This window comes from Microtus pennsylvanicus, chromosome 3 (assembly GCF_037038515.1).
Source record: "Microtus pennsylvanicus isolate mMicPen1 chromosome 3, mMicPen1.hap1, whole genome shotgun sequence".
NCBI classification, from domain to species: Eukaryota; Metazoa; Chordata; class Mammalia; order Rodentia; family Cricetidae; genus Microtus; species Microtus pennsylvanicus.
Window position 1 is genome coordinate 67,026,492 of NC_134581.1, and position 26,605 is coordinate 67,053,096.

At 44.9% G+C, this 26,605-nt stretch overlaps 1 protein-coding gene across 1 annotated transcript; it reads right to left on the bottom strand.

Annotated features, from left to right (window-relative positions):
* Nucleotides 1-20,577: 20,577 nt before the first annotated feature.
* On the bottom strand, nucleotides 20,578-24,798 carry Sln (sarcolipin). Its single transcript, XM_075967791.1, has 2 exons — nucleotides 24,720-24,798; nucleotides 20,578-21,176 (listed from the first exon to the last, which is right to left on the bottom strand). Exon 2 carries the CDS (start codon nucleotides 21,099-21,101, stop codon nucleotides 21,006-21,008), a length of 96 nt encoding a protein of 31 aa, XP_075823906.1. The 5' UTR covers nucleotides 21,102-21,176; nucleotides 24,720-24,798; the 3' UTR covers nucleotides 20,578-21,005.
* Between the last annotated feature and the right edge of the window lie 1,807 nt (nucleotides 24,799-26,605).

Sequence of the window (26,605 nt, forward strand, 5' to 3'; positions counted from 1 at the left end):
AAGCTGTGGTTATGTTGCGTTTGGCAGGTACTTTGTGAAAGCAAAATAACAAAGACGGTGCCGGGACATGCCGCCGTTCTGATAAACCGGATCACCGGGTAGTAAGCCTTTGGAACCAAGGTATGCGAAGAAGATGGAGAAGTTTAGAGCTGTGAACCAGAGAAACCTGAGAACGCCCTAAGCAGAGCTTAACAGGCCATTCTGATGGGAGTTAGGAAGACCAGAATGTAGACAAATTCAGACAGTGGAGGCCCAGCTCATGAGATTCCAGAGGGGAGCTGAACTGAGGCCGTTCCTGTTATCCTCTGACAAAGAATCTGACTACATTCTAACCATGTGGGGAAAAAAAATTTACTCAGGCTGAATTTTAAGGTAATGGACCAATTTCTTCAGTAGAGGGAAGTTCAAGACAGCACAGCAGGCAAGCTGCACCATGGTTATTGCTCATTGTGCTTACTCAGATAACAGGAAGGGGGGTGAAGGAAAGGATTGAGCAAAAGGAGAGAACACATTTAAAGACTTCAGTGAGAAAACAGACTTACGTATGAAAAGGATTAGTGTCATTAAAGAGAAACCTTGCCTTCTGCTCTGAGACAATGGGGCAAGGTCCAACCCACCAAGGGCCTAATTCGTGAAGATGCAAATTTAATTAGGAAGGAGAGAGTCTGGACTGAGAACAGCAGCCACAGAGATTCTCCACTGAAAAGCAACCACTGGGGAAGTGTTTTTCCATGTTCAACAGCAGAGGCATACACAGGCCTCCTTATCTGTGACAGGTGAGAGTCAGACTGTATTACAGACTGACAGCAGACCTTGGCAACGGCCACCACACTGTGCTGGTTGTGCAGACAAGCAACATGCTAGAGTCAGGGATTCGTGGAGGCCTGTACCGATCTTCCAGCAAGCTTCTAAAGCCAGGCAATATGTGGTGGAATCAGATTCCTTGCCAGAAGGCCCTCAGAGGCCATTGTCTGAAACATTGAGGTTTCTAGTAATGTTTTATTTGTATTTTAATATTCCTCTCTCCGCCCAGCCATCTCACTCCTGTCTCCACATCCCTGGTGCTGGAAATAAAGATGCGTGACTCCCAAACACTGGGGTTAAATATGTGAGCCACCACTACCTGGATCTGTTTCTGGATGGATCTTGGGTAGCCCAGGGTAGCCTTGAATTCACAAAGACCCGCCTGCTGCTGTCTCCCGAGTCCTGGGACTAAAGGTGTGAGCCACTACTCCCTGGCCTCTAGTGACTTAGCTTTGCACTCTGATCCTCAGGCAAGCTTTATTTATTAAAAGACAAATAAAATATCACTACTGATGTTCCTTCTCTCTGGTGACTCTAGCTTGTGTCAAGTTGACACAAAACTAGCCAGCACAGATGCCCACTGAAATGTGGTAGGAAAGAACTCCCCAAGATTATTGGGGCCCAAATGTTTTGTCAGAAATCCAAGACACCCACCATGGAGCTGCAGGCTTTAGTGGATTTTTCTACTAGATTTTGTTCTTGTTTGCCTCAATCATTTTTTTTTTTTTTTTTGGTTTTTCGAGACAGGGTTTCTCTGTGGCTTTTTAGCCTGTCCTGGAACTAGCTCTGTAGACCAGGCTGCCTCAATCATTTTTTACTGGGGTCACGTTCCTCCCTTTCAGAATGAGAATATCTCTCTGAACCATTGTATACTGGAAGGATGTAGCTGGTGTTGGACTTCATGAATGCAGAATGAAGAGTTTGTCTTTAATCCCAGAAGAGACTTTGGACTTTTGAGGAGTGCTGGGATTATTAGCGTCTATAGGGAAATTGACATGTTTTGAATTATGAAATGAATATGAAACTAACTGTAAAAGCCCAGGATAGAATACCACGGACTTAAACATTGGGGTGAGTTCAGTGTGGTGGCACACACCTTTAATACCTCCACTCAGGAGGCAGAGGCAGGTGTATCTCTGTGAGTTCAAGGCCAGCCTGTTCTACATATCCGGTTCCAGGTCAGCCAGAGCTATATAGTTAGATTTTTGCTTCAAAAATAAATAAGTGAATAGAATGTTTGGACGTTAGGTTGACAATGGGTGGGCTAGCGATGGTTATGAGTTTCACTGTAACCTAACTGGCAAGAATCACCTAAAAGACATGATAGGGAGGCAGGGGAGTGGGGGAGGGAGGACAGTGCTTCCAGAGAGATTCCACTAGAGGGCACCATCACTGGCCTGGGATCCCAGACTGGATGGAAAGGAGAAAGCATCAGCCTTCCTTTGTCTCTGCTTCCTCACTGGAAGAAATGTGGTCAGTCACATCACCCCACTCCTGCTTCCCCAGAGGGCCAATCTCGTTGTCTTGCCTTCCTTGCCTTGATGAACCCTCATACTGTGAGCTGAATAAATCTTTCTTCTACTGGCTATTTTGTTATAAGAAAGCTGACTTTCTGCCTAAAAAGAATGTCTCATTTCTATCTTAGCAGTTGTTGCTATAAACTTTTGTAAGAAGGTAGATATGTATGGGGGTAGCATCATTTGGTTAAGATTATTTTTTTTTTTTTGGTTTGGGTTTTGCTTTTATTTAAAAACATATTCCAGCCGGGCGGTGGTGGCGCACGCCTTTAATCCCAGCACTTGGGAGGCAGAGGCAGGCGGATCTTTGTGAGTTCGAGGCCAGCCTGGTCTACAAGAGCTAGTTTCAGGACAGGCTCCAAAGCTACAGAGAAACCCTGTCTTGAAAAACCAAAAAACAAAACAAAACAAAAAAACCATATTCCATGCTAGTGAGTGGGTTCAGCGGGTAAAGGTGCTTGCTACTAAGCCTGATGACCTGAGTTTGACCCCCCAGAACCCACATGGTAGAGAGGACAAACCCACTCTTATGACTTGTCCTCCTACAGCCACATATGACACATGTGTACCTACACACATATGCATGTAAGTAAGCATATAATAAATTCTAGAATTTCAAAGAACGTTGCTTTGCCAAACTTGAAGTGTCCAATTTGATGCTAGTATTATTCATGATTTTTTTGAGTACCAAACATAATTGTTAAATTGCAAAATAACAACAATAAGTTGAGGCCTATGGTTATGTTGTCTTCCTCCTGAGAGTTTCCATGTACTTCTCTGGGCTGTTGTGACGTCATCAATTACTTATCACTGTCACCAATCAGAGACTTAAGAGACTTCAATTTTGACTCAGAGAATTCTGACTTTAGCTAAAATGAGTAAACTTGTCCCAACTTAGCTCTTCCTCAGCACTCCTAGGATAAGTGCTGGACGAGCGACTTCCTGAGTTTGTACTTCCCATCCATGTGTCCTGACAGACCACAGGACAGCACAACCCTGGGACTGCACTCCAGGAACAGACAGTAACACTCTCGATAAATCCTCTTCTGCCTTTAACTCTTAACCTCTTGGTTCTGCCGTATGGTAAATTACAGAACTGTGGTAGCAACATCCAGGGACCCGCAGGCATCTAAAATCAGAGAACAATCATTTATTCCAAAGGGAACTGGCATGGTAAAGACTTTGAAAACCAAACCAATGTCAACCACTGCCCACGTCCCAAACTAGCCTCTGGGTGGAGCACACCATGGGTACCAAAGTAGCACTGTTAAAATGCTACACCAAAAGTTGAGCCCCGTGGCAAAGGCCTATAATCCCAGATTCCTGAAGTAGGAGGGTCAAGAGTTCAAGACCAACTTGAGTATGCAAGCCCTTGTCTCAAATTAAAAGAGAAAGAGAAGAGTCTGTTTTGGTTCTTTTGTACTGTGGTTATAGTTTGGTGGTAATGCATTTGCACAAGTTAGGCCCTGGGTTCAGTCCTCAGCACCATGAAAAAGAAATAGTGATAAATAAATAATAGACTGTGGCTGGAAAGATGATTGCCTATTTAGAGTGCTCGCTGCTCAATCACGAGAACTGGAATTTGGCTCCCAGTACCCATGTCAGGTGGCTGATAAATTCATGTCACTCCAACTTGCAGATCCAAGGCTTTCTTCTTGCTTCTTCAGGCACTCACACACACACGTACATAAACACAAATAAATACATAAATAAAGTAAAATAAGATAAAGCCTTTTTAAAATGGGTTGCCTTTGTAACTGAAGAACAGATGGCATGTCAGGGTTTATATCTGGGAATGCAGGTTTTCACAATTAGGAGCCTCGTAACACAATCTTCAAAATATCCAGGAAATAGCTAAATTTTACTTAATGTATGAATAACTGGGAAAGTCACAGAAACTCTCAGTAGGAGAGACAGATAACAGACAGAAACCCAGATGTCAACACTATTAGCCAAGAACTTCATGCAGCCATTCTAACACGCTCCACGAATGAAGGCAACACTCGTAGGAGCTGAGTGATGAGGTTGGATGAAGAGTAAATGCATAAACACGCTGATAAACATACTATTGATGGAAAGCTTATATTTTTTTCTTTTTTGTTTTTCAAGACAGGGTTTCTCAGTAGCTATGGAGGCTGACTTGTAGCTCACTCTGTAGACCAGGCTGGCCTTGAACTCACAGAGATCCACCTGCCTCTGCCTCCCAAATCACCTCTGACTGTGGGTGACCTTTGTGTGGCTTGGGCAGTCTGTGGGACCTAGTGTGTAAACTGACTTTTTGGAGCCCATTCTCTAGGGAAGGATACCTTGCTCAGCCGAGATATGAGGAGAAGGGCCCTGGTCCTGCCTCAGAGTGATGTGCCATACGTTGTTGACTGCCCATGGGAAGCCTTACCCTCTCTGAGGAGTGGATGGGTGGGTAGGTGGGGGGAAGGTGAGAGAGAAAGGAGGAGAGGGAGTGGGAACTGTGATTGGTATGTAAAATGAGAAAAGGTTTTAAAAAATAAATAAATAAAAGTTTTAAAAAGAAAAATAATAAAAATAGTTTACTTTGTAATTATAAAAATTATGAATCACAATAACTCTAATAAAAATATATGAGGTTTTTTAAATATTCATTTATTATGTATACAATATTCTGTCTGTGTATATGCCTGCAGGCCAGAAGAGGGCACCAGACCTCATTACAGATGGTTGTGAGCCACCATGTGGTTGCTGGGAGTTGAACTCAGGACCTTTGGAAGAGCAGGCAAGGCTCTTAACCTCTGAGATCTTTTAAATAAAACAAAAAAAATTATTGAAATTTCCCTTTTTAATTTTTTAAAAAATTTTATATGTATGAGTGTTTTACCTGCATGTGTGTGTACCACATGCATATAGTACTGCAGAGGGTGTTGGATCACCCTGAAACCATGTGAACTGCCATGAGGGGGAGTGATGGGATTTGAACCCAGGTCCTGGGGGAACAGCCAATTATCTTAACCACTGTACCTGCCCTGCCTACCCCACCCCCTTTGAGACGAGGTCTTCCTATATAGTCTCTGTTGGCCTAGAACTCTTTAGGTAAACGAAGCTGGCCTCAAACACAGAGATCTGAGTACTTCTGCCTCCCAAGTATTGAGATTAAAGGCGTGCACACTGTACTGGATCTGAAGAGCTTGTTTTAAAAAGAACAGATTAGAAAATCTGAGGGAAATACCCTGTTTATGGTGGGGAATGTTTGATATTTTGATGATTTTAGTTCTCAGAAATGGATTCTCAACAGTGAGTGTGCAGACACTTCAGGGGATGGTGCATCCCACAGGAGGGCCACCCTGGACACTGTGCTGGCCAGAGCATCATTGCTTAGCAGCGGCTCTGTTATAACTCTCCTCTAGTCAGAGAAAAGGAATGACAAGCTTGTTCCTGCTTACATTGTTTAATAACAATGTATTAGCATTTTAAGGCCATATTTTTAAGATAAATAAGAAATAAAAGAAACAGAAAAAAAATGTTTTTAAGATGCTAAACTTGTAGTAAAAAGACAAGAACCAGTTTCTTGTCTTTTCTCACCCAGCCCAACATGCACACACACATGCACACACGTGCACACACACACACACACACACACACACACAGCTCTGGAGGCTAACAAACTCCCACAGCTTACGTTATATAGAAAGTGTATGTAACATCCATTCCAGTAGCCACACCTAAACCAAACATCGCAGTTACAGGCTTTACTTATCTAGAATCTACAGTGTGGGGCTCTTTCTATCTCTTTCTTATATCCGCTATTTCTACTTTTATCCTTACTTTCTAAGGCAGGTACCAGCACCTCCAACTTCAGAAGGGAAAATTGTGACTCCGGAACTTTCATTTTCTTGTCTTGGCTCAATCTCTAAAGTGGCTAAATCGGGATTAAAACCCAAGCCAGCACTGCAAAGGCCCGTGTTTCTTCCGCTCCACCAGCGCCTCTCTTCTGAGGAACAGACCATGGAAAGAATGCCTCTGGCTCATCTCAGGGAATGGGATACTGTGTCAGTAGGAGGATTTCCTAGCCAAAAATCTCAGTGCCTGTGATGATTCATCTTTAGATCATGTTCCTTGAGAGTAGGGGAGGGTATTTGTAAGCAGCTGCTTTTAGCATCTGAGAGTTGTAAGCAAGGTTCTCAAGGGAACCAGCCAACCAGATGATAGGAATCTCAGAGGTCATGGCAACCACCTGTTTTCCATACAGCTAAAATGTCAGCCCTTGCTGAAACCCTTCCCACTGCCTAGTCAGGCATTTTAGCACATGCCTGTAATTCCAGTATTTGGGAGGCTGAGGCAGGAGATATCATGAGTTGAAGGCCAGCTAACTTAAAAAAAAAAAAAGCCTGAGAGATTTAGAATACTTTTGATTCTGATATTTCTTTGACACCGGGCTTCTCACTGACCCTGAGGTCACAGCTTCAGCTAGACCAGTTGGCCAGTGAACTCCAGGGGTCTTGCCTGGCCTTAGTGCCCTCCACACACCGCTTTTTCTCCAATTTCAGCTTATAGATGAGGTTATAGATGCCCACTGCTGTATCTGCTTTTATGCGGTTTTATGGTCTAAACTCAGGTCCTCATAATTGCACAACCAGCACTTTGCCCATCAAGCCGTCCCACGTTCCTACCAATGTATTTTTAGACTTGGTCTATGACATTCTTTATTCTGTCACGATAAAACTTCAGGAAATAGGCTGAAGGGTGACTCGGCAGTAAAGCGCACTTGTTGCCTTTGCAGAGAAACTAAGTTCAATTCCCAACACCCATATGGCACCTCACAACTGTCTATAACTGCAATCCCAGGGGATTCAGCGCCCTCTCCTGGCCTGAATGTGTACATACATACATACATACATAAACTTCATGAACCTGTTATTTGGGATGACCTGTATTCATGTTCCCAGTCTGTGGACACTGATATTTGGCTGCAGAATAAACTTACCTGCCCTTGAAAACAGCACTGTGTTCTCATGCTAACAGGCTCTACCACATTAAGGCGCTGTGTTCTCATGCTAACAGGCTCTACCACATTAAGGCGCTGTGTTCTCATGTTAACGGGCTCTACCACATTAAGGCGCTGTGTTCTCATGCTAACAGGCTCTACCACATACTTCTTCTCTTCTCCTCTATTTCGCCATGAAACCTAATTGCATAGATAGTTACAAACACCTTGATCTGAGACATTTTGTAGTTGTAGAATGGTAGAACAAAACCTCATCAAACATAGTTGAAGTTTTGTTTATAGAAGAGTTAAGAATTACCTTACTAAATGTGACTAGAAGCTAATGTTTTTAGGAAATTGACTTAAAAACTTCAAGGAAGCCAGGTTTGGTGGCATATGCTTATAATCCCAAAAGTAAGGAGGCAGAGGCAAGAGGATTGCCATGAGTTTGAAGCCATTCTTGACTACATAGCAAGTTGCAGGCCGGCCAGGCCTACTTCACAGTGAGACCTTGTCTTAAATGAGCAACTTTATTCCTGGAGCATGGCTCAGCAGTTGAGAGCAATTATTGCTCTCACAAGAAAATCTGGATTTGGTTCCCAGTGGCCACATCAGGGGAGTCACAACATCCTGTAGCTTCAGCTCCAGGGCCTCTGACACCCTTCTGGCCTCTATGGGCACCCAAACACATATGCACAAATGTGCATAAATAATTAATAAACTTAATTATTTTTATGTTTTAGAACAAGGAAATTTAAGCCAAACAAAATGTTCTTGCTATCTTCTCCCAACTGCCCTCTCTTGTCCCCCCCTATGAAAATGCTAATTAAATTGCCTTATTCCAGATATGTAAGATACTATGATATAATTACTTATAGTTGAAACAATATAGTGACATAGAACAACTCATATTGTTTAAGATTTTTTAAAAATTTTAGGCCAGGCATGATGGTACACACCTTTAATTCCAGCACTTGGGAGGCAGAGGTAGGTGGGTCTTGAGATCCAGACCAGTCTGGGCTACACAGGAAAACCCCTTTGTGTATGAGTGTGGGTGTGGGTTTTCGAAAGTGAGTGCAGTGCCTTCTAAGGCCAGAAGAGGATCTTGGATCCCCTGGAGCTGGAGTTACTGGCATTTGTTGAGTGTCCCAGAGCGGGTGATGGGAACACAGCTCAGGCCTCTGCCAAAGCAGTAAGTTCCTAATGACTGGGCCATCTCTCCTGGACCAGAACATCTCATATTCAAGGCCAAGATTTTTTTTCCCGTTTGATAGATAGATGGAAAAAAAAATCTTCTGGCATCTTTTTTTCCAGTCATCATAGCTAATATTCTAAAGAACATTTGCTAACTTTGAATTACAAATGAAAACTGAACCTGTCAAAATGTGCTTCCAGCTGCCGAGTAATGGCACTGGGTTTTGATTCTGATGCATGGATGGGCTTTGTGGGAGCCTAGTTTCTTTGGATGCTCACCTTCCTAGACCTGGATGGAGGGGGAGGGCCTTGGACTTCCCACAGGGCAGGGCACCCTGTCTTCTCTTAGGATTGGAGAGGGAGAGGGAGGGGGAGTGGGGGGAGTGGGAGGGATATGGGAAGAGGGGAGGATGTGGACATTTTTAATAAATAAATAATAAAAAAACAGAACTAGCCCCACGCTCTTATCCCCAGATGTGAGTGTCTGAAGGATCGGGCTTCTTCTGTTTTACCGCTCCACTGGAGATAAAAAGGGTATCGCTTTATTCTGAAGAACAAACACAGCCTCCTCTGCATCAACCAGGAGATATTAGAACAAACATATCTGGAACACTGAAAATATCAGCAAAAGATGAAAAAGAAAGATGAAGCCAAGCATAGAGATCTCTTAGGCAGACATGTATTTATTTCACTATACATGTCATTCTCTGCTCGGAGACGCGCGATGGCTCAGAGACTAACCGTCAATCATATTAAATGTCAAAGATGGGATCTTTCATAAGTGACATTCAAAATGAACTGGTCCAAACTCGTTCTTAAAGTCAATTGTGTATGCTGTAACGTGCAGTGTATCTCAGATCAGCAGCCACTCATACTGCATACGGCTCTCTCTCCCAGGTCAGGATTTATGGGAGCCACCACGTGACCAGATCAGTTCTCCAAGTCCAGCCTCCCCCTTTTCTGTTGCTCTGTGTTCTGAACGAGACTCCTGTCACACAGATAGCGTGGGCTAGGGTGGGAGAAATGGTTTACAGGAAAGAGCTCTCTTTGTCACTGGCTTCCAACCATAGCTCTTCCATTCACAGAGAAGCCACCTCTCCTCTCTTTGGTGGGTTTGTTATTGTTGTTGCTATTGTTTTTCTTTGAACGTCTGATTCCCTTGCCTCCGCCTCCTGTGTCCTGGGATTACTGGGGCAACCACACCTAGTTTATACAGTGCTGGGTTCCATTCCTGCTAAGCAAGCACTCTACCGGCTGAGCTACATTCCCAGCCCCCAAAGAGAAATCTGAAAACGGATTGCAAGGTATTAGAAGGCCTTATAATTCTGGATGAACGGAAGGTTCAAAGGGGACAAAGTCAAGATAAGACTAGCTTTAATGGTGAAGTTTCTGACACTGCCAGGAATCCTCTGACTCGCTAAGAGTTTGCCATTATGAAGACAGATTGGCCGGGGCCTGGCCGAATGTGTGGTGGGAATCCCTATATATGTCGTCACCATTGACCATTAAAGTAGCCTAGCTTTTTTTTCTCCAGGACCTTTCCAAGGCTGCATCAAAAAATATATAAAACGTATGCGAAGCGGGGGTGGGAGGGGATTGACAACTGACATTCGGATCTGGGTCACAAGACTGGCTGAAGCTTGTAGGCACTGCTCCAGACCACAGTCACGTGGTGCAGACTCCATGTAGGCACTGCTCCAGACCACAGTCACGTGGTGCAGACTCCATGTAGGCACTGCTCCAGACCACAGTCACGTGGTGCAGACTCCATGCGCAGTGCTCCAGACCACAGTCACGTGGTGCAGACTCCATGCGCACTGCTCCAGACCACAGTCACGTGGTGCAGACTCCATGCGCACTGCTAAAGGAAACGCATTTTCGTCTCGCTTGCTCCGTGTGAAAATGGCACAGTTCTGAATTTTAAAACACCGAGTTCGAAAGAGAAGGCTGTTCTGTGCTGTTTCTTTCTCCTCGGGTCTAATCTGGCTGTCAGGAAGAAGGTTGGGGGAGGTCAGGAACCCTCGATGGCTCACAGGAGTGGGAACCAGCGTTTCACCCCAGAGCATGACTGTGCCTTCCTCAAACCTTGTAGTAGTGAAACGAGAAGAAACAAAATGCAGAGGTCGATCAGAGAGGGAGAGCAGTGTGGGAAGATCTATTCAAGCTTGATGTTCCCAGCGCTTTTAAAATCTGAGTGACAGTTCCTTCGTGCTCTCTGAGAATGTGTCGAAACATGCCTTTCATAGAGGCTAAGGCATTGCATAACCTTAGGTTTTAAGGTTTCTCTTTTGGCAGGAGGTTCTCTGCTGCTGTCACCCCCGATGCTCTATTGGCAGTGTACTAAATAAATCTTTTTTAAAAAAAATGCATTAACTTTTTTAATGTATGAGCGGGTGCATATCCCCATGAGGAACATGTGGAGGCCAGAGTCCAATGGGACCTGTCTTCCTTGGTTTCCCTCCACCCGAACTCCTTGAAACAGAATCTCTCGCTAAACCAACTCAGTTTGATGGCTGACCAGCAAGGCTCTGGGATCTGTCTACCTCTGCCACGGCTCCCGAGTACTGGGCTGTAGGTCCTGCCTGCCATGTTCAGCTTTTACATCAGTGCTGGGGACCAGAAGTCGAGTCCTCATACCCACAAGTTATCTCTCCAGCCCACATTTTACTAATCACATCTATAGACACAGTCAGAGTTTTCTGGCTCGATGGCGCGAGCTTGTTTGAGCTAGAACCTGCTGTAAGTGGAGTCTGGAGGGCACCCGTGGGCATTTCCAGACACTTGAGTCCCTCAACAAAGGTTTGTACAGAGATGAGTGGATAGCAGCAAAAGAAATAATTTATTAAGGGAGAAAGGCCCTTCCAAGGGTGGAAGAGAGGCTGGAGGAAGATCCAAGACTGCATGTAGCTCTTTATAGGTCGTTTGCAGATCGCCCTCCTCCCATATTCGCATAGCGCCGACTTTTCCTCACACATGCTCTGTCGCTCGGTCCTGGTTGGGGTGGGGGCGTCCATTCTTTTTCTCTGCCCCTGCTTTCTTCCCTGTGCTGGTCGGAATGGCTCTCTCTGCTCTCCTTCCCCTCCACAGCACCAGAAAGCCTGTGTGGGACTCACTAGGAAGCAAAGTTGAGGATACAGAGAGAGGTGGGAAAGATAAGAACATAAATTTGTAGTTCATGGGGATGGGATTTTAAAAAAAAATCTGTGGTCCCTCAGACAAAGATGTCATGTGCAAACATCTCAGGCCAACAGCTGACTGCACCCAGGATAATAATTAGAAACGCAAGTCCTAAGGGATGGTGTGTCAGGGTGCTGAAAATAACCGTCCTCAAACCTTAGGGGGTGAAAGGATCATTCAGGAAGCGGTTTTAAGAAGGACGCGGCCATCCAGACCCCAGTCTTGGAGAGTCCGTCCTGTCCCGTGGGGCTGGGGCGGGTGCAACAGTCTGCGGCTGAGCAAAGAGTCGCGATGCTGTATTCACATAAGCCCCTGTGTCTGTGAGAACTGTTACCCTCTTCAGAGCAAAGGAAACTGCAACCCACCTCTTTCCTCCGTTTAAAGAAATCATCAACTCCTGCCGAAGTGTTTCATTATCGTCTTTCCTAAAATAGCACTGAAGCTGCACAGCAGCAGAACCAGCACCTACCTGTAGTGGGGGTTTCTCCTGCGGAGATGAAAACAGTGTCTAATCGCGGTGGACCAAAGAAAGGACCCCCACCAAGTCCAGCCTGGGGGAGCAATGAGTTTGATGGCGGTTGCTTCCAGGAGCACGGCTGACACAAGGCAGTTAGTTGTAAGGAGTTGATTCAGACTCCCTGGTCAGCAGGCAGGGAGAGGGACAGTGAGGAGGTAATAAAGACTGGAATTCCAAGATAGCCAGCTTCTTCCTCACTCTCCTGACCCGAGACGAAAGCGTGGCATCTTAAAACAAAGGCGCATGGGCTTATTCTCCAGCCAATAGGCCTCTTGCTAATGGACTCACTTGGATTTGAAGACTGGATCAGGGCGTATTACACAGTAGTTGTGGACCAGTCGGCCACCCTGTCTTCAAACAGATCAACCTAAATTAGGGGAGGGAACTTCTTCAGAGACTTGAGAAAACAGAAGAGACTGGATTTGGGGCCTCCCAAGTCCCCCCTCTGCTTGTGGGGGCTACTGTATGTGTGTTTTCCTCTCCCTCAGCAAAAGCCTTTCTTCCACTGTTGATTCTGTGCTCTGCCGTATATCGTGTTCAATATTTCCCTGCTGCTAACTATCAAATTCGAGGCTTTCCCTACCTTTTAACTCTTTAATTGGCAGAGAAAACAAATCCTATCAGGACTCTTAGATAGTAATAGCTACATCACCATAAAAGCCCCAACCCAGGATAGATGACAATTAACAAAACCCACATCACTGGGTCCTTCCTTTACCCCTTGTCAACCTTCTACAGCCTATAAAATATAGAACCAGACTCCAGAACCACAGTGTGCAACTGGGTTGCACATAGTAGGTGGCATCTCAGATATGGCTCTGGTGATACCCCATTCCCTTCAAGGAAGGAATGCTAATAGACTCCTTATCATAGGCCTATCTGTTACTGCCTTGTTTTATTTTACGCGATTTGGCCACGGTATTCCAGAGTGTTAGCGCCTAGGGGTCTGCCTCCCAGCGCTGAGGTTACAAGCCCGCATGACCACTCCTAGCTTCCGTATGTGGAATCGGAGTCAGGTTCTTCCTGTTGGCAACACAAGTCCCTCGCCAACCGAGCTCTCTTCCCTTCTGTTTTTATAGCTAAGGACAGTAAAGCCCACGGAAGTCAGAGCTTGGGTGAGGGGTACCTATTGGTAAGCCGAATGCTGTCCGCGAATCCAGAGATGCTGTTTTCCCCAGAGCATTGTTTTTAATGATCTAGTGAGTAGAGATGAGCATTCCCACGTGACGAATCCCAGCGAGTGTGTACCAGCTAATCCTCGAGATGGAGCTGTCGTCTCTGCTTAATCCCCACAGCTGACGACGACCCTGGCAACGGCTGACCAGCCACCAGCACTTTCTCTTATCATCTACCACCCACGTAAAGGATGTGGTTCTAGGGCTCTGTTCTCGGGAAACGGAAAACTATACAAATTGCACGTGCTGTGTGGCTGAGCAGCACAAGAAAATGTTTGCCTGGAGAGCCCGCTCATGGTGATACCTTTGAGACTAGCAGACCGCAGTGAAGAAACCAACGTTAACTCTGAACCATGCCCCTAATGGTGTGAGGGACTGCCTTGATGGTTAGTTACTGGGGTCTCCCTTCTCCCTCACGCTCTCTCTCCCTCTCCTTCATTGTAAGGGAGGGGCCCATCCTCAATAACTTCTAAATCTGCTAATCTCTCACTGCCTAACAGCCATGATTGGAAAGAGGTGTGACTACTTGGTCTCAGAACTGGATAGAACTAAATTTGCTTTTATATTCTGGTTTTTAGAGTTAAGTACATATCTTTTCTGAGCATTCATCTCCTCAACTTTGAGATAAGAGCCAAGATAAATGCTTCATTAACTCTAGGGACCCAGTATTGTGCATCTGTGTAATTCTGAGGTTCAGATGAGATGATTCCTTGAGTCCAGAGACCAGTCTAGACAATGCGGTGTCTCAAATAAATAAATAAATAAAATTTTCTAGCTACAAAGCAAGCTGGATGTAGTAATCCCAGAATAAGGAAACTGAGGCAGGGGATTGTGAGTTTGAAGCCAACTTGAGCTCTATAGTGAAACCCTGTCTTAAAAAAAATTCTAAATGAATAAAATTCAAATAAAAAACAAATATTTCACATGATAAAAAATGATTAAATGAAAAAGAACCCATGAGAGTTTTTTTAAATAATTTATTTTATTTTAAGAGCATTGGTGTGGGGGTGTCAGAATCCCTGGAATTTGAGCTACAGGCAGTTCTGAACTGCCATGGGGGTGCTGGGAATTGAACCTGGGTCCTCTGCTGAGTCATCTCTCCAGCCGCTCCCCCAACAAGAGCTCTTAACACACAGTAGGCATCCAGCGAAGAGGTCCATGAAGTTTGACCCCAGCTACACACGGCTTAAATAATGAAAATTTCTCATGTTGGTAGATGAACTTGAAAATATGCTCAACACATCAGGCTTTGATGAGTAATTCATAAACACTGTCAACTTGTTCGGGGTGGTGGTAGGGAAAGATCAAAAGCAGCAAGCACCTTGAATATTTCATGAGGGAGCTAACAGCCTTTGAGAAGATTCTTTCAACTGGATGAAGTTTTTTTTTAATTTAGTTTGCTTATTCATGTAGTAGAACTTTTAGAACTAGACCAGTTTTTTCCCCACATTCCTACTTCTAAAAAGTGTGGTAGTGAGCACAGACCATGTATTTAGTCATAGAAACATTGCCTGTGTACCCCAAAACTTTTACTATCTGTCCAGGAAGTCATAATGCTTTCAGTAGATACTGGGCCGGTGATGATGCTGGACCACTAGGCACTAAAATTAAGCATTGTAGGGTGTCTGCACAGAGAAGCACACACGGGAGAGACACAAACAAACCAGCACAATGTGCTAAGTGCTATGAGAATGTGGGCAGGAGGCCCGGAGAGAAAGGAATTATCTGGGGACAGTTTCCAGGAGGCACTAACACTTAATGGCATTCTTAGCAAGTGAGCAGGGGTGCGCCAGGAAAACACTGGGACATTCAGACCATATGACAGCTCTGCAAGGTCGTGGCGAGAGGAGACAGAGGACACACTTGAAACTACAAATAGCCAGAAGTAGTGCAAACGAGAGCTGAGGAGAAGCAGATAAAGCAGGCAACCGAAAGATAGACCATGGGTGGCCAGGGATCCACTAAGAAAGGCCGTCTGTACAAAATGATGATGGTGGTAATGATAATTCTGGAACAAAAAATGATCAAACGCCTAGAACAGTGGTCATCATCAGAAGAAAACAAAGAGCAGAAGTAGCTCACTTTTGCCCTTGACTGCTTTATGGGGGTTCCCTGGGCATTCAGGACAGGATTGTGGGTAGGGATAGACACATGTCCCTGCTGAGGAAGGCTTTAGGGTGTCATATAGGTAAGGCACAGACCATGGACTCAAGCGGCTCAAGGAGCTGTATATTCCAGTGATGCGAAAGGAATAGTGGGGTGATAGGAGCTAATGAGCTTTAAAAGGGCAGACTGTTGCCCTATGGGCTGCCTTCTAGACTGGGGGCCCCAAATTCAGTAAGAGAACTGAGCAGGCGCCACTGTCTTCTGGCCACTTCTTGTATTCTGTGTGAGGGAAGCAAAACCAGATAGAGGTTTGTGTTCCGGTATCTTGGGGTCTTCTTAGAGTTGTGGGCTGGGACACCAATTTATCTGAATGCTTTGTACCAGAGCCCCATTGAGAAGAATTGGGGCGCAGAGACAGTGCTGAAGTTGTCAGGTGTGAATACAAGTGCGTGTTGTTCCTGTTTTGGGTTTGAGGGGATTGTTTGTTTTCTTGTTTGTTTGTTTATTTGAGACAGAAAAAAAATATATATATAGCCTGAGATGGCCTTGAACTCATAATCCTACTGCCTCAACCTCCCTGGTCCTGGGATTCTAGATGTGTCTTTCTATTGCCTTGAAGAAAGAGAAAACATCATGATCAAAGACAACTTGGGGAGGAAAGGATTTATTTCACTCACAGTTCCATGTAACAGTTCATCATCTGAAGCAATGAGGACAGGAGCTCAAACAGTACAGGAACCTGGAGTCAGGAGCTGATGTAGAAACCACAGAGGGGAGCTGCTTAGTGGCTTGATCATCAGGGCTCACTCAGTCTGCTTTCTTACAGCACCCAGGACCACCAGCCCAGGGATGGAACCACCCGCAACAGCCTGGGCCTTCCCCCATCAATACCTAAGAAATGCCCTACAGACTTGCCTACAGTCCGATCTTATGGAGTTTAACCTTAACTGAGGTTCCCTCTTCCCAGATGACTTTAACTTGGTTCAAGTTGAGACAAAAACTATCCAGCACAGGATGCATGCCATTATGCCCAGTTTGAGTATTTATTTCAATATAAGAGAGTAAGTTGGTGTTAATCTTGATTGTCAACTTGATTGGGTTTAGATCAAATAAAAGACACACCTCTGGGAGGGGCTGTGAGGATATTTCCTGGAAGAATTAGCTGAGCGTGAGGACTCTCCCACAGAATAGGCTTCATCTTCCAGAGTTGGCCCAGACATAGGGATGGGTGAAGGGCAAGCAGTGCTGTTTCTTTGCCCCCTCTGCTCCTTGCTGGTAAGGGCATCTACTCTGCTGTTGTCAGCCTTTGCCGGTCCTGGAGCCCAGCTTGACCAGTCTTCTAACACAGAAGAGGTGCTTCAGGAATCTCCAGGCCTTCAACACCAAATTGAGACTGCCAAGGCATCTAGTTTGGTGAACTGTGCAGCCACTGGGTTCTTTGCCTCTCTGGTGCACAGACAGCCATGTTGGACAACCCAGACTGGGTCATGTACGCCAACCCAACATATGCCTTTTGTAATATTCATTCTGTCTGTTCTGCTCCTTCACAATCTCGAACAATTTCAGTAGATAAAAAAAAAACGAGATGGTTCAAGCATACACAATTTAGTGTGAGAATTGAATATACTAGAAGTAAGCCAAGTAACGGTGATGCTCGCCTTTAATCCCAGAATTTGGGAGGCAGAGACAGGTCAATCTCTATGAGTTCAAGGCCAGCCTGGTTTACAATGCTAGTTCCAGGACAACCAGAGCTACATAGAGAAACCCTGTCTTGAAAAATAAAAAAAGAAATTAAACACCAGAAGCAAAATCTAACCAACACTACAAGATGTCTTTCTTTTTTTTAGTTCACATGGTTGCTTGGCATTATAAAGTGAGAAACCCAACTCTGGGTAAAGTTGAGAGGTCTTGGCATCCCAGGATTTAGAACAGGAAGAGGAGAACATCTTACCACAGAGAACTGCTCGATCAGTGAACTTGTGAGTGAAGAGCGTTGTCTGCCTGCTGTTACTAAATATGGACAGGCAGTTCAATGTCAGAGTCTCCGCTCTATGTAAAACAGACATGGTTCTAACAACTGTTGGTGGCAAAAGGTCCTTTCCTGTGGATGAGAGGATACCAGGGATAATTCAACTTGGTAGGAAAAGAGATGTGGTCAGATTCTGAGTTCTGCCAGTAGTAAGATCAGCAGATCTTTTCCATTTCCAGAATTTGCCATGTTGTCTGTTTGGTTTTTTTTTTTTTTTTTTTTTGGTGTTCCTGTTGCCCAGAATCCCCTCCATACGATCATTCTCCTGCCTAATAACAATTACAGCATTCCAACTGCCCACTAATGCACCTGTCTTCCTCCACTAAGCTCCACGAGGATGGGCTTACCTGTTTTTATTAGCCATGTTATCTCCAAAAGTTAGTATGATGCTCAACACATAACAGTTGCAAAATAGGTATGTGAATGAGTGAATGAATGAATGAATGAATGGACAAGCCAAAAAAGGAAGATGTTAGAATGAGTTCAGATGGGCAGAAACTTTAGTCAGCATCTAGAAATCAGTTCTCTCTATTCTAGAGGAGAGCAAGGATCATGTTTGGGATAGCCACCCATTTTGAGGGCCTAGGACAAACACTGGAGGGTCAGCAAAAGGTATTATGATGTTCAGAGTGCCCAAGGGACCAAGAAAAGTCACATATAAAAAGAGACTTATAAGTGAGGTGGGAATTTAGCTCTAATGACTAAGACTCCTCCATGTGGAAGGTACTAGATGTCTTTCCTAGCTCCACACTTGATAGTTAGGAAATGTCCCTTTCCCTGGGAAGGTGATTCATGACGTGTCCTGAAACCCAGTCCTGTACACTTAGGAATCTTCCTGTACGTCCCTGATATTAGTAGTTAGGGACATAGAGAGGGTGGTGATCAGTAAGAGAAACCATACAGAGGTTTGCAATGTTAGCTTTATCTAATCAAGCCAGAATGCTAAGGAACACGAGGATAAAACTTGAAGCATCACTAAATGGTTTGAAGGTCTCCAGCAAAGATTAAGGTGATCCTGTTGTCTTTGACTTCTGCCTGTAGCTTCAGCACCAGCCCCGAGTGAGGTCTCCGAGCTTCAGTTTCCATGGCTGCTCGTGGTGTGATACAAACATAGAACCTCGGACAGGCCTAGCATGCGTGGACTCACCAAGTGCTCCCTGTCATAAGCACCCTGTGTGGCACCAGGACCCAGGCTTCAGCAAACAAGTCTGGGATCCGATGTCTGAAGGGTGTATGTGTCACTCCTGGGCCTGTTCCTGCCTGTCCCACCACACACATACCTGCTCAAACAGCAGTAGACCCTCGGAAGTGTTCTGCAAGTAAAGGACATTCTGCTAACCATCTGCCAAGGGCCCTCCAGACCTCTGAGAATGTGTGCCACACGCTAACTCTTTAAAGACACACACACACGTGTGTGAGCTAATTCCAAAATTAGAGCCAGGGTGTCAGGGACCATGTTTTGTTGGGAATCTCTCAAAGCGTAGTAATTTTTGTTTGTTTGTTTGGTTGGTTAGTTTGGTTTGGTTTGTTTTTCGAGGCAAGGTTTCTTCTCTGTGTAGCCCTAGCTTCCCTGGGACTCACTCTGTAGACCAGGCCTTGAACTCACAGAGGTCTGCCTGCCTCTACCTCCCTAGTGCTGGGATTAAAGGTGTGCGCCACCATCGCCCAGTATGCATATTAGTTCTTAAAGCCTTCATGCATTAGGATCATCTGGAATCCATCTTTCAAGAAACAACTCCCACATGCCCGTCTGAGCGCAGTTGGGTGGCTTTCAACTCTCACCTTCGGCTGCACTCTAAGGTCGTCCGGATGATGCTGTGCTTTCTGTTCGGGTTGTGTTTGTTGTTTTAACTCAGGTGCTTAGGCTGCACCACTAAGACTTCTATTTAATTGGTCTGGAAAGGACCCTGTGTCAATAGCTTGAAAGATCTTCCCTGCTTTATTGGTTTTCTTTGAATGCAGACGGGGATGAGAAGCAGGGTGCTGTGTAGGGAGGGTTGTCACGATAGTTCAGATAGATTCTCAGCAAGGAACAGCTTCTGGAGGGCATCATGAAGCAGGAGGGTTAACGTCTCCTTGCCTGTGGTTACAACAAAATTGGCACAAATAACAGATGTGGTCTGTCCATCTAGAAAGGGATTACTAGCAACACGCTATGTTTGTCTTGTGAACATGTATGTTAATGTGTATTTTCCATTCCCCCTCCTTGAAACTGTCCTTGTGTCCAGCTCTATTTGTACAAGGACAAGAACCAAATTGGATCATGCGATTCGGAGGGGCATGATTTGTGCTCTAGCTTTGCTCGGGGGTTAACTATTCTAAATATGTACTCACAGATAGGCATAGCAATGGGAGTAGAATATTTATTCCCTGTTCCTTTTTGGCAGACATGTGCATATGTATATATGTATGCATGTTCACATGTGTGCTGTGTTTTGAATGTGAGTGTGCATTTGTTTGTGTGCATGTTTGGGGGTACTCACATATGCAGGTATGTACATGAGCATCTGTGCACATACACATGAAGGTTAGAGAGCAACCTCAGGCATCACACCTCAGGTGCCCCCCATCTTTCACTAAAGAACCCCTCGTGGTGTGGAACTTTGTCAAGTAGGCTAGACTAGCCTGCCCGGAAGTTTCCAGGATCTCTCTGGGCTGTTCTGCCTTCTACCTCGCCATCACTACAATTACAAGCTAGCACCACTGTCCTGCGTTTTCATATGGCTACTGAGGGTCTGCACTCGGGCCCTTGAGCTTACAAAGTAAGGACTTTCCCCACTGCACCCTTTCCTGAGCCCATTTCTTGTGAAAGCTATGCAAAGGGCACAAGACCAGATGAATTCTGTGCTTTTAGTGGGCACTCTGGGCTCTGCCCCAAGACGCCAGCAGGCTGGACTCATTCTCCCTCTGGCCGTAGGATTAGCAGAGGGAAGGTTTGAGAAGCAATGGGATCATTTGAAATGAGACACTCTGGCTTGTCTTGCTTTCTGATCCTAGGCAGCTGGAGCATCTTGGCTAATCTCAAATGCTAGAAATAATGTGCTATTTGTCACTTCAGTCCCAGCCAAGGGTCACGCAGATGCTAAAATAAATTCTAAAAGCTGTTTTCATGAGTGGCTTAACTTTATTGACATGAGAATTCAAGGGACTGACAAAGACTTTCTCGTCCATGTCTTCTGAAGCTTTGAGTCAGTTTGGTGGCAGACACAGTGGGTTGGGGGGATGTGTGTTGGCACAGATCAGGGGCTTGTTGTTACTCTGCATCATCAGGAATCCGGTTTAATTTTAACTTGGTGGCCTGCATAGTGCATTTGCTAGGAAACAAGCCTAGGGCTCACTGGCTGACGAGCCTTTGGCAGCCCACAAGAACAGCATCTTTAGAAAGCACACAAGGGACCTAGTGCTGCGGTGTGTCAGGCATTGTGAGTGTGGGTCAGAGACACTGCGGTGCCAGGAGTGGCATCCCATGACAATAACAGCAGCAGAAGCTCGGGGCACACAGGCGTCACTCCCAGGAGTGCAGCGCGGCCCCTCAGTATTGGTAGGACCTCACAAGAAGCCACATAAGGAGAACGGTAATCAGGACAACTGTGAAGTTGAGGAACAGCTCCCGGGTAGACCGCTCCATCTTCTGAGTTGCTGGGTGAGAACTCCAGGCAGACTTCTGAGAGCGCACCAAGGGCCTCCGGCTTAGCCTCGCTTCCTAACAAAGTAAGAGAGACAACACGGTAGATAAGGGAACGTGCCTGGAAGCTGCCGGACCTTCCGTCAGAGGAAAATGAAGTGTTGTGGAGGAGGAGAGCGCTTGTGATGACTTGCTCCATCCTGACCCCCAAACTTCTACATTGACACCCTAGTCCCCAATACCTAAGAATGTGACTGTGTTTGGAGACAGGGTCTTCAAGATGTAACTAAGTTAATATGAGGTCACTGCCATGGGTAGCTCCAGCATCAACTTGATCTAAACCTAGAGTCACCTGGGAAGAAGGATCTCAACTAAATAATTCCTCCCATGTTAGGAGACTCTCAACTGCCGATAACTCTAGCTCTGGTGGGATCTGCTGCCTCTGGCCTCCTTGGGCACCTACACCTATGTACACATACCCCCACACAAACACATACACATAATTAAAAATAATAAAAGTAAACATTAAATAATAAAAATAAATCTTTAAAAAAATGAAACAGAAAGGTAGTTGAGGAAGCCAGAGGAAGCAAGTCAGTTATCGGTGTTCCTGCATGGTCTCTGCATCAGTTTCTGCCTCCAAGTTCCTGCCGTGAGTGATTGCCATGGCTTTCCTTCCAGATGGACTATACCTATGAGCTGAAAATATACCCTTTCACCTTAAATTGCTTCTGGTCAGTGTTTTATCACAGAAAAAGAAGCAAACTAGATCAGTTACTAGTGAGTCCTAATTCAACATGATCGGTGTCTAAAGACAAGAAGTTAGAACACAGACCTTATAGAGGGAAGACACTGTGAAAACACAGAAATGATGGCCACTCTCAGTCCAAAGAAAAAGCCTTAAAGGAACTTTAAGCCTTGCTGATGCCCTGGTCTCCAACATCTGACCCCAGACTTCATTTGAAGTTAAGCGGCCACTCCTCTCTGAGGCTCCAGCCTGGCAGCTCACCTTGAAGATTTTGGACTTACCAACCTTCACAATGATATGAACCAATTTCTCAAATACACACACACACACACATACAGAGAGAAAGGGAAGAGAGAGAGAGAGAGTTAACTGTTTCTCTGAAAAGCATGGATGTATAGAGACAGCCTAGTTTTTCTTCCTGCTGCCATCCCAAGACCAATGTTTTTAACCTGTATTAATCGCATTGTTTTAGGTAGGAAATAAAATATTACATTTTTCTCTCTTCATCTTCGGCATGTCTGTACACACATGTTAACTTTGCTATTTAGAGTATTTCAAGCAGGGACATCAAAACAGAAAAAAATATAGCTTAGCATTGCTCTTTCTTTGGATCACAGTTAGGAGTAGGATAACATCATCCTTCTGATTTAAAACTGCCCTAGGTCTTCATCCAACCCTGGTGAAAGGATAAAGCAATTCCAACAGCTGCATGGCTTCACACAAGCCTGCCCTGGCATGAAGCCTGCAGGGGTCAACAGAAGGCCCTCGCACAGCGGGTACTCAGTCCAAAGAACAAGTGTTAGCCCCGTGAGCATTTCTGTCTCAACAAGGGCTTGTGCCAGCTATTTTTAGTCAAGCTCAGGATGTGCCTAGACTGTAAACATTTCAGAAAGCCGAGATGGTATCTTCAGCGTGCATACAGATTGGACGTGCAGGAAAGTATACTCCAAGCCTGTAGGCAACGCTGTCAACCAGAGTATTAATTTTGGTAAAGTAACGAAATTGATACTTGGTTTATATGATCCAAACAAAATTTAGAACTTACGTATTTTAGATAATTTAAGTAGATATTATTATTGTAGGGCAAAATTCTATCATGGAAGGAAAAATTTAGATGGAAAGGTTTGCAAAAGATCAAAGCTCAAGGGGCCAAAACTTTGTAGCAAACTTTTGGCCTGACTGAACTACCTGTAATTGTTATATTTGTTGTATCATCAATGTACCAAATTATTAACTGCATAGATACTAGCAGAATAATCAACTTTTATTACATTTTGTTAGTATAATATGCAGGTTCATACTATATTATGCCAGTGAATAAATTATAGGATCTGATTTTAAAATGTAGCCAATGACATTTTCTTTAAATTCCTAATTTTTATTACATTTTTTTATGTCTGTATTTGGGACAGATACACATGTGTATCACAATACACATGCAGAAGTCTGAGAACAACTTTAGAGAGTTGGTTCTCTCTTTCCACTTAGGGAAACTTGGGGTTGAACTCACATTATCGACCTGGGCAACAAGTGCTTTTTATCTGTTGAGCCATCTTGCCAGCCCCTCCCCCTTTTCGTTCTTATCCCTATTTCAACCCCTAGCGTGATGTAAACTGTCACTCCTGAGTGAAAATCTTCACGCACAGTTCCCTGGAGCAGAGAAGAAGCAGAAGAAAATGAGGGTTAACAGAGGAGAACAGAAGGTCCGTGAGTATTCAGAGAAGCAGGGGAGAGAGGGGGAAGCATGTTAGATGAAGAGCTTACAGCAAGGGAATCCTGAATGTGGCCCCTGGAAGGAACTGGTGGCCAACCATAGAACGGATGTGACTTGTGGTATTCACATACGTCCGAATGTTATGGAGTAAAGAAAATAGGTGACATACCTGAGCTACACAGCGCAAGATGGGTGGATCTCACAACATACCGGTAAGAGGAAAGGAGGGTTTACAAGAATATCAGAGAATGTGACTCCATTTACCCAAAGTCAAGAGCAGGGAGCTTAAAGGTGTTGCTTAGGGACACAGACATGGGCTGTAAAACTTCAAAACAGAGGACGGACAAGCTCCACACTTGGGGACAGAGGCAGAAGGGGAATGATAGCAATGGACTTCTGGGGTTCTGACAGTCATCCGTTTCTTGGTAAGTGAGAGCTATGTTCCTGTTTCTTATAATTCATTTTTTAACATCTTGCATCTTTGGCACTCTTTGCATTTTTTTCCAGCCTCTCTGAATTGAGTGAACACACACTTCTCTTTCCTGTGGCTTAACCTTTGCTACTTCTTGTACTTTGATGGCAGCCTTAAATATTTGTTGTTTTGTGTATTTTTGAAATAAAAAACCACCAATCCAATGAACTCCCAATGGGTGCAATTCTATCAAGGTGTACGACAGCTGAAGGCTGGGTCTTACCTTCACACACATCCAGACTCTTTAGGAGGAATGAGAAAGTTAGTTAGGCAGCTATCCAATCGCCACTGTTCTATTTCTCCTCTATGAGCCCACCCAAGAGCTTTGGCTTCCTTTTATGACTTCTCTAGGAGCCAAAATGGTTGTCCCATGTATGAACCTTACAAACTAGGGGAAGACTGCACAAGAAGCTTGACATTGGTTTTCTTCTGTGATGTTGGAAACAATATAAAATTAGAAAAAGAGAAAATGCATATCAGAGAAAAACAGGAATAGATACTCACTTTATAGCTTAAGAAATGCCGTATATTATGATTACCTGTTCCATTGGGAAATGTACTCATCAATTAACATTTTTACTTGAAAACTACAGAGAAAGAGAGAGAGAGAGAGAGAGAGAGAGAGAGAGAGAGAGAGAGAGAGAGAGAGAGAGAGAGAGATTGCTAAGTATAAAATCCTTCTGTTACCTCAAGAGGGACCAGGACACACCCAGGCTGCTGTAGACTTCTCTCTCTCCCCAACTCCAGCTGTCTTCGCTGCTGTCTGAGCTCCTGGACTCTGGGCAGGGCCTAAAGTAGTCTGAGGGAGGTGGCAATCACCGTGATGTCACTGGTGAAACATCTCAAAGAGACAAGCTCTGGAGGTTCCAGCCTGTTGGTGTTCAGCGGGACATGGCAATATGGTGACTAAGGCTTTGCTCCCTTGGCTGCCGATTTGAATTAACTATGCAGGTTTGTGAGAACTCTTGTTCCCAGCTCACTGTTGGTGCAATGCTGTGGGATTTAGATCCACCTTTTACCACTTTATAAAGGCCTTCACTACATCTGAAGAGATGCAAGAGCCATAGAGCGTTTCGAACAAATTGCTGCGCGGAGCTGACTTCACTACTCAACGCGTGATGCTACGAAACGTGATTTCATTTCATCTCCCATTATCTTTGGCTGCTTGAAGCATGAGGCGCTCTCTGCCTTGCACCCACACTCCCCACACCGCCCTCCAGAATTCCAAAACTGACTTTTGTTCTAGCGATGGAAGCTAGCCCCTGCCCCCACCCCGTCACTGGCTACACTGAACTTGCGAAACCATGCGCAGCGAGCTCGCACGTTCAGCCGATTCCTCCCTCAACAGCCATGGAAGCCACAGCTTGTATCTGTGTCAGCTCAACTAGCACAGCAGTGAAACAGACAGCAAAACCCAGTGGTTGGACTAACTGGGGGTGGGAAGTAGACTTGCTCAAAACTCGTGAGAATGGGAGTTCTAGACTAGACAGAAATACCTAGAATATATCCTTTTTGCTTCCTTTGTGCTGTGACAATTTTGCCTGCATGTAAGTGTATGCACCACATGTCTGCAGTGCCCTGGGAGGCGGGAAGAGGTCCAGTGTGAGCCACCACGAGAGTACTGGGACTTGAACCCGAGACCAGTGGTAGAACATCCAGTGGTCTTAACCAGTGAGCCATCTCAGCAGCCCAGAGAGTAGATCTTAAGGGAAAAGAACGACACAGTTTTCAACCACAGACACTGACCCAAACCAGACAAGGGTGAGTGTGTAACAAATCAGATGTTGGGAGACAAGTGGAGCCTCTAATGTGTTTAAATGGGCTTAGAAATCATTAATTAAGGAATTTACACATGATCCCAGTAATTGTGCTGCTCAGCAAATGCTGTCCTTAAAGATCATAGCATCAATCTCCCCTAATAGTTCCCAGTTAGGGCAATAAAAAGAAGGCGGTGCCCGAAGGCAGCAGCACACTCGGTTCCCTGCATACCTGTGTTCATGGTTCAGCCTTTCTCAGCACCCCCACCTCCCGAGAGGCTCCAACAGAAGAAGGATTTTCCATTCCATTTTTTCGTTTCAACATAAGCCCCATCGCAGGGTAATCTAATTACAACATTCTGTCGCCACTTGTCTTGTAAAACGATAGCTTGCTGAAGTGACAGATAGCGAATATTAATTATAGCACAATCGAACGTTGGCTGTTATCTCTTGCCATCTGGCAAGCCCTGCAACTGCAGTCGGATTTCTGCCTTTTACCTCCCTCCCAGCTCCTGCCAGATTGTCTCAAACGCTAGGGAGTGTTGTCTTGGTCACCAAGCCGCAGCTGTCCTTTTTCTATCCACTCAAAAATTATTATTTGTCCACTTAAAAAAAATAACACTTTCAATGTAGCCTTTGTAAGAACATATAAATGTATAAGACATTTAAATTCCCACTAATGTGGGCCTGGCAGTGGGTAAAGGCACTTCCTGCCAAGCCTGGGGGCCTGAGTTCAGTCCCCAGGGTCCACATGGTTGAAGGAGAGACCAGCTCCCATGTGCTCACACACAAAGTCACACATATATTTTTTTTTTT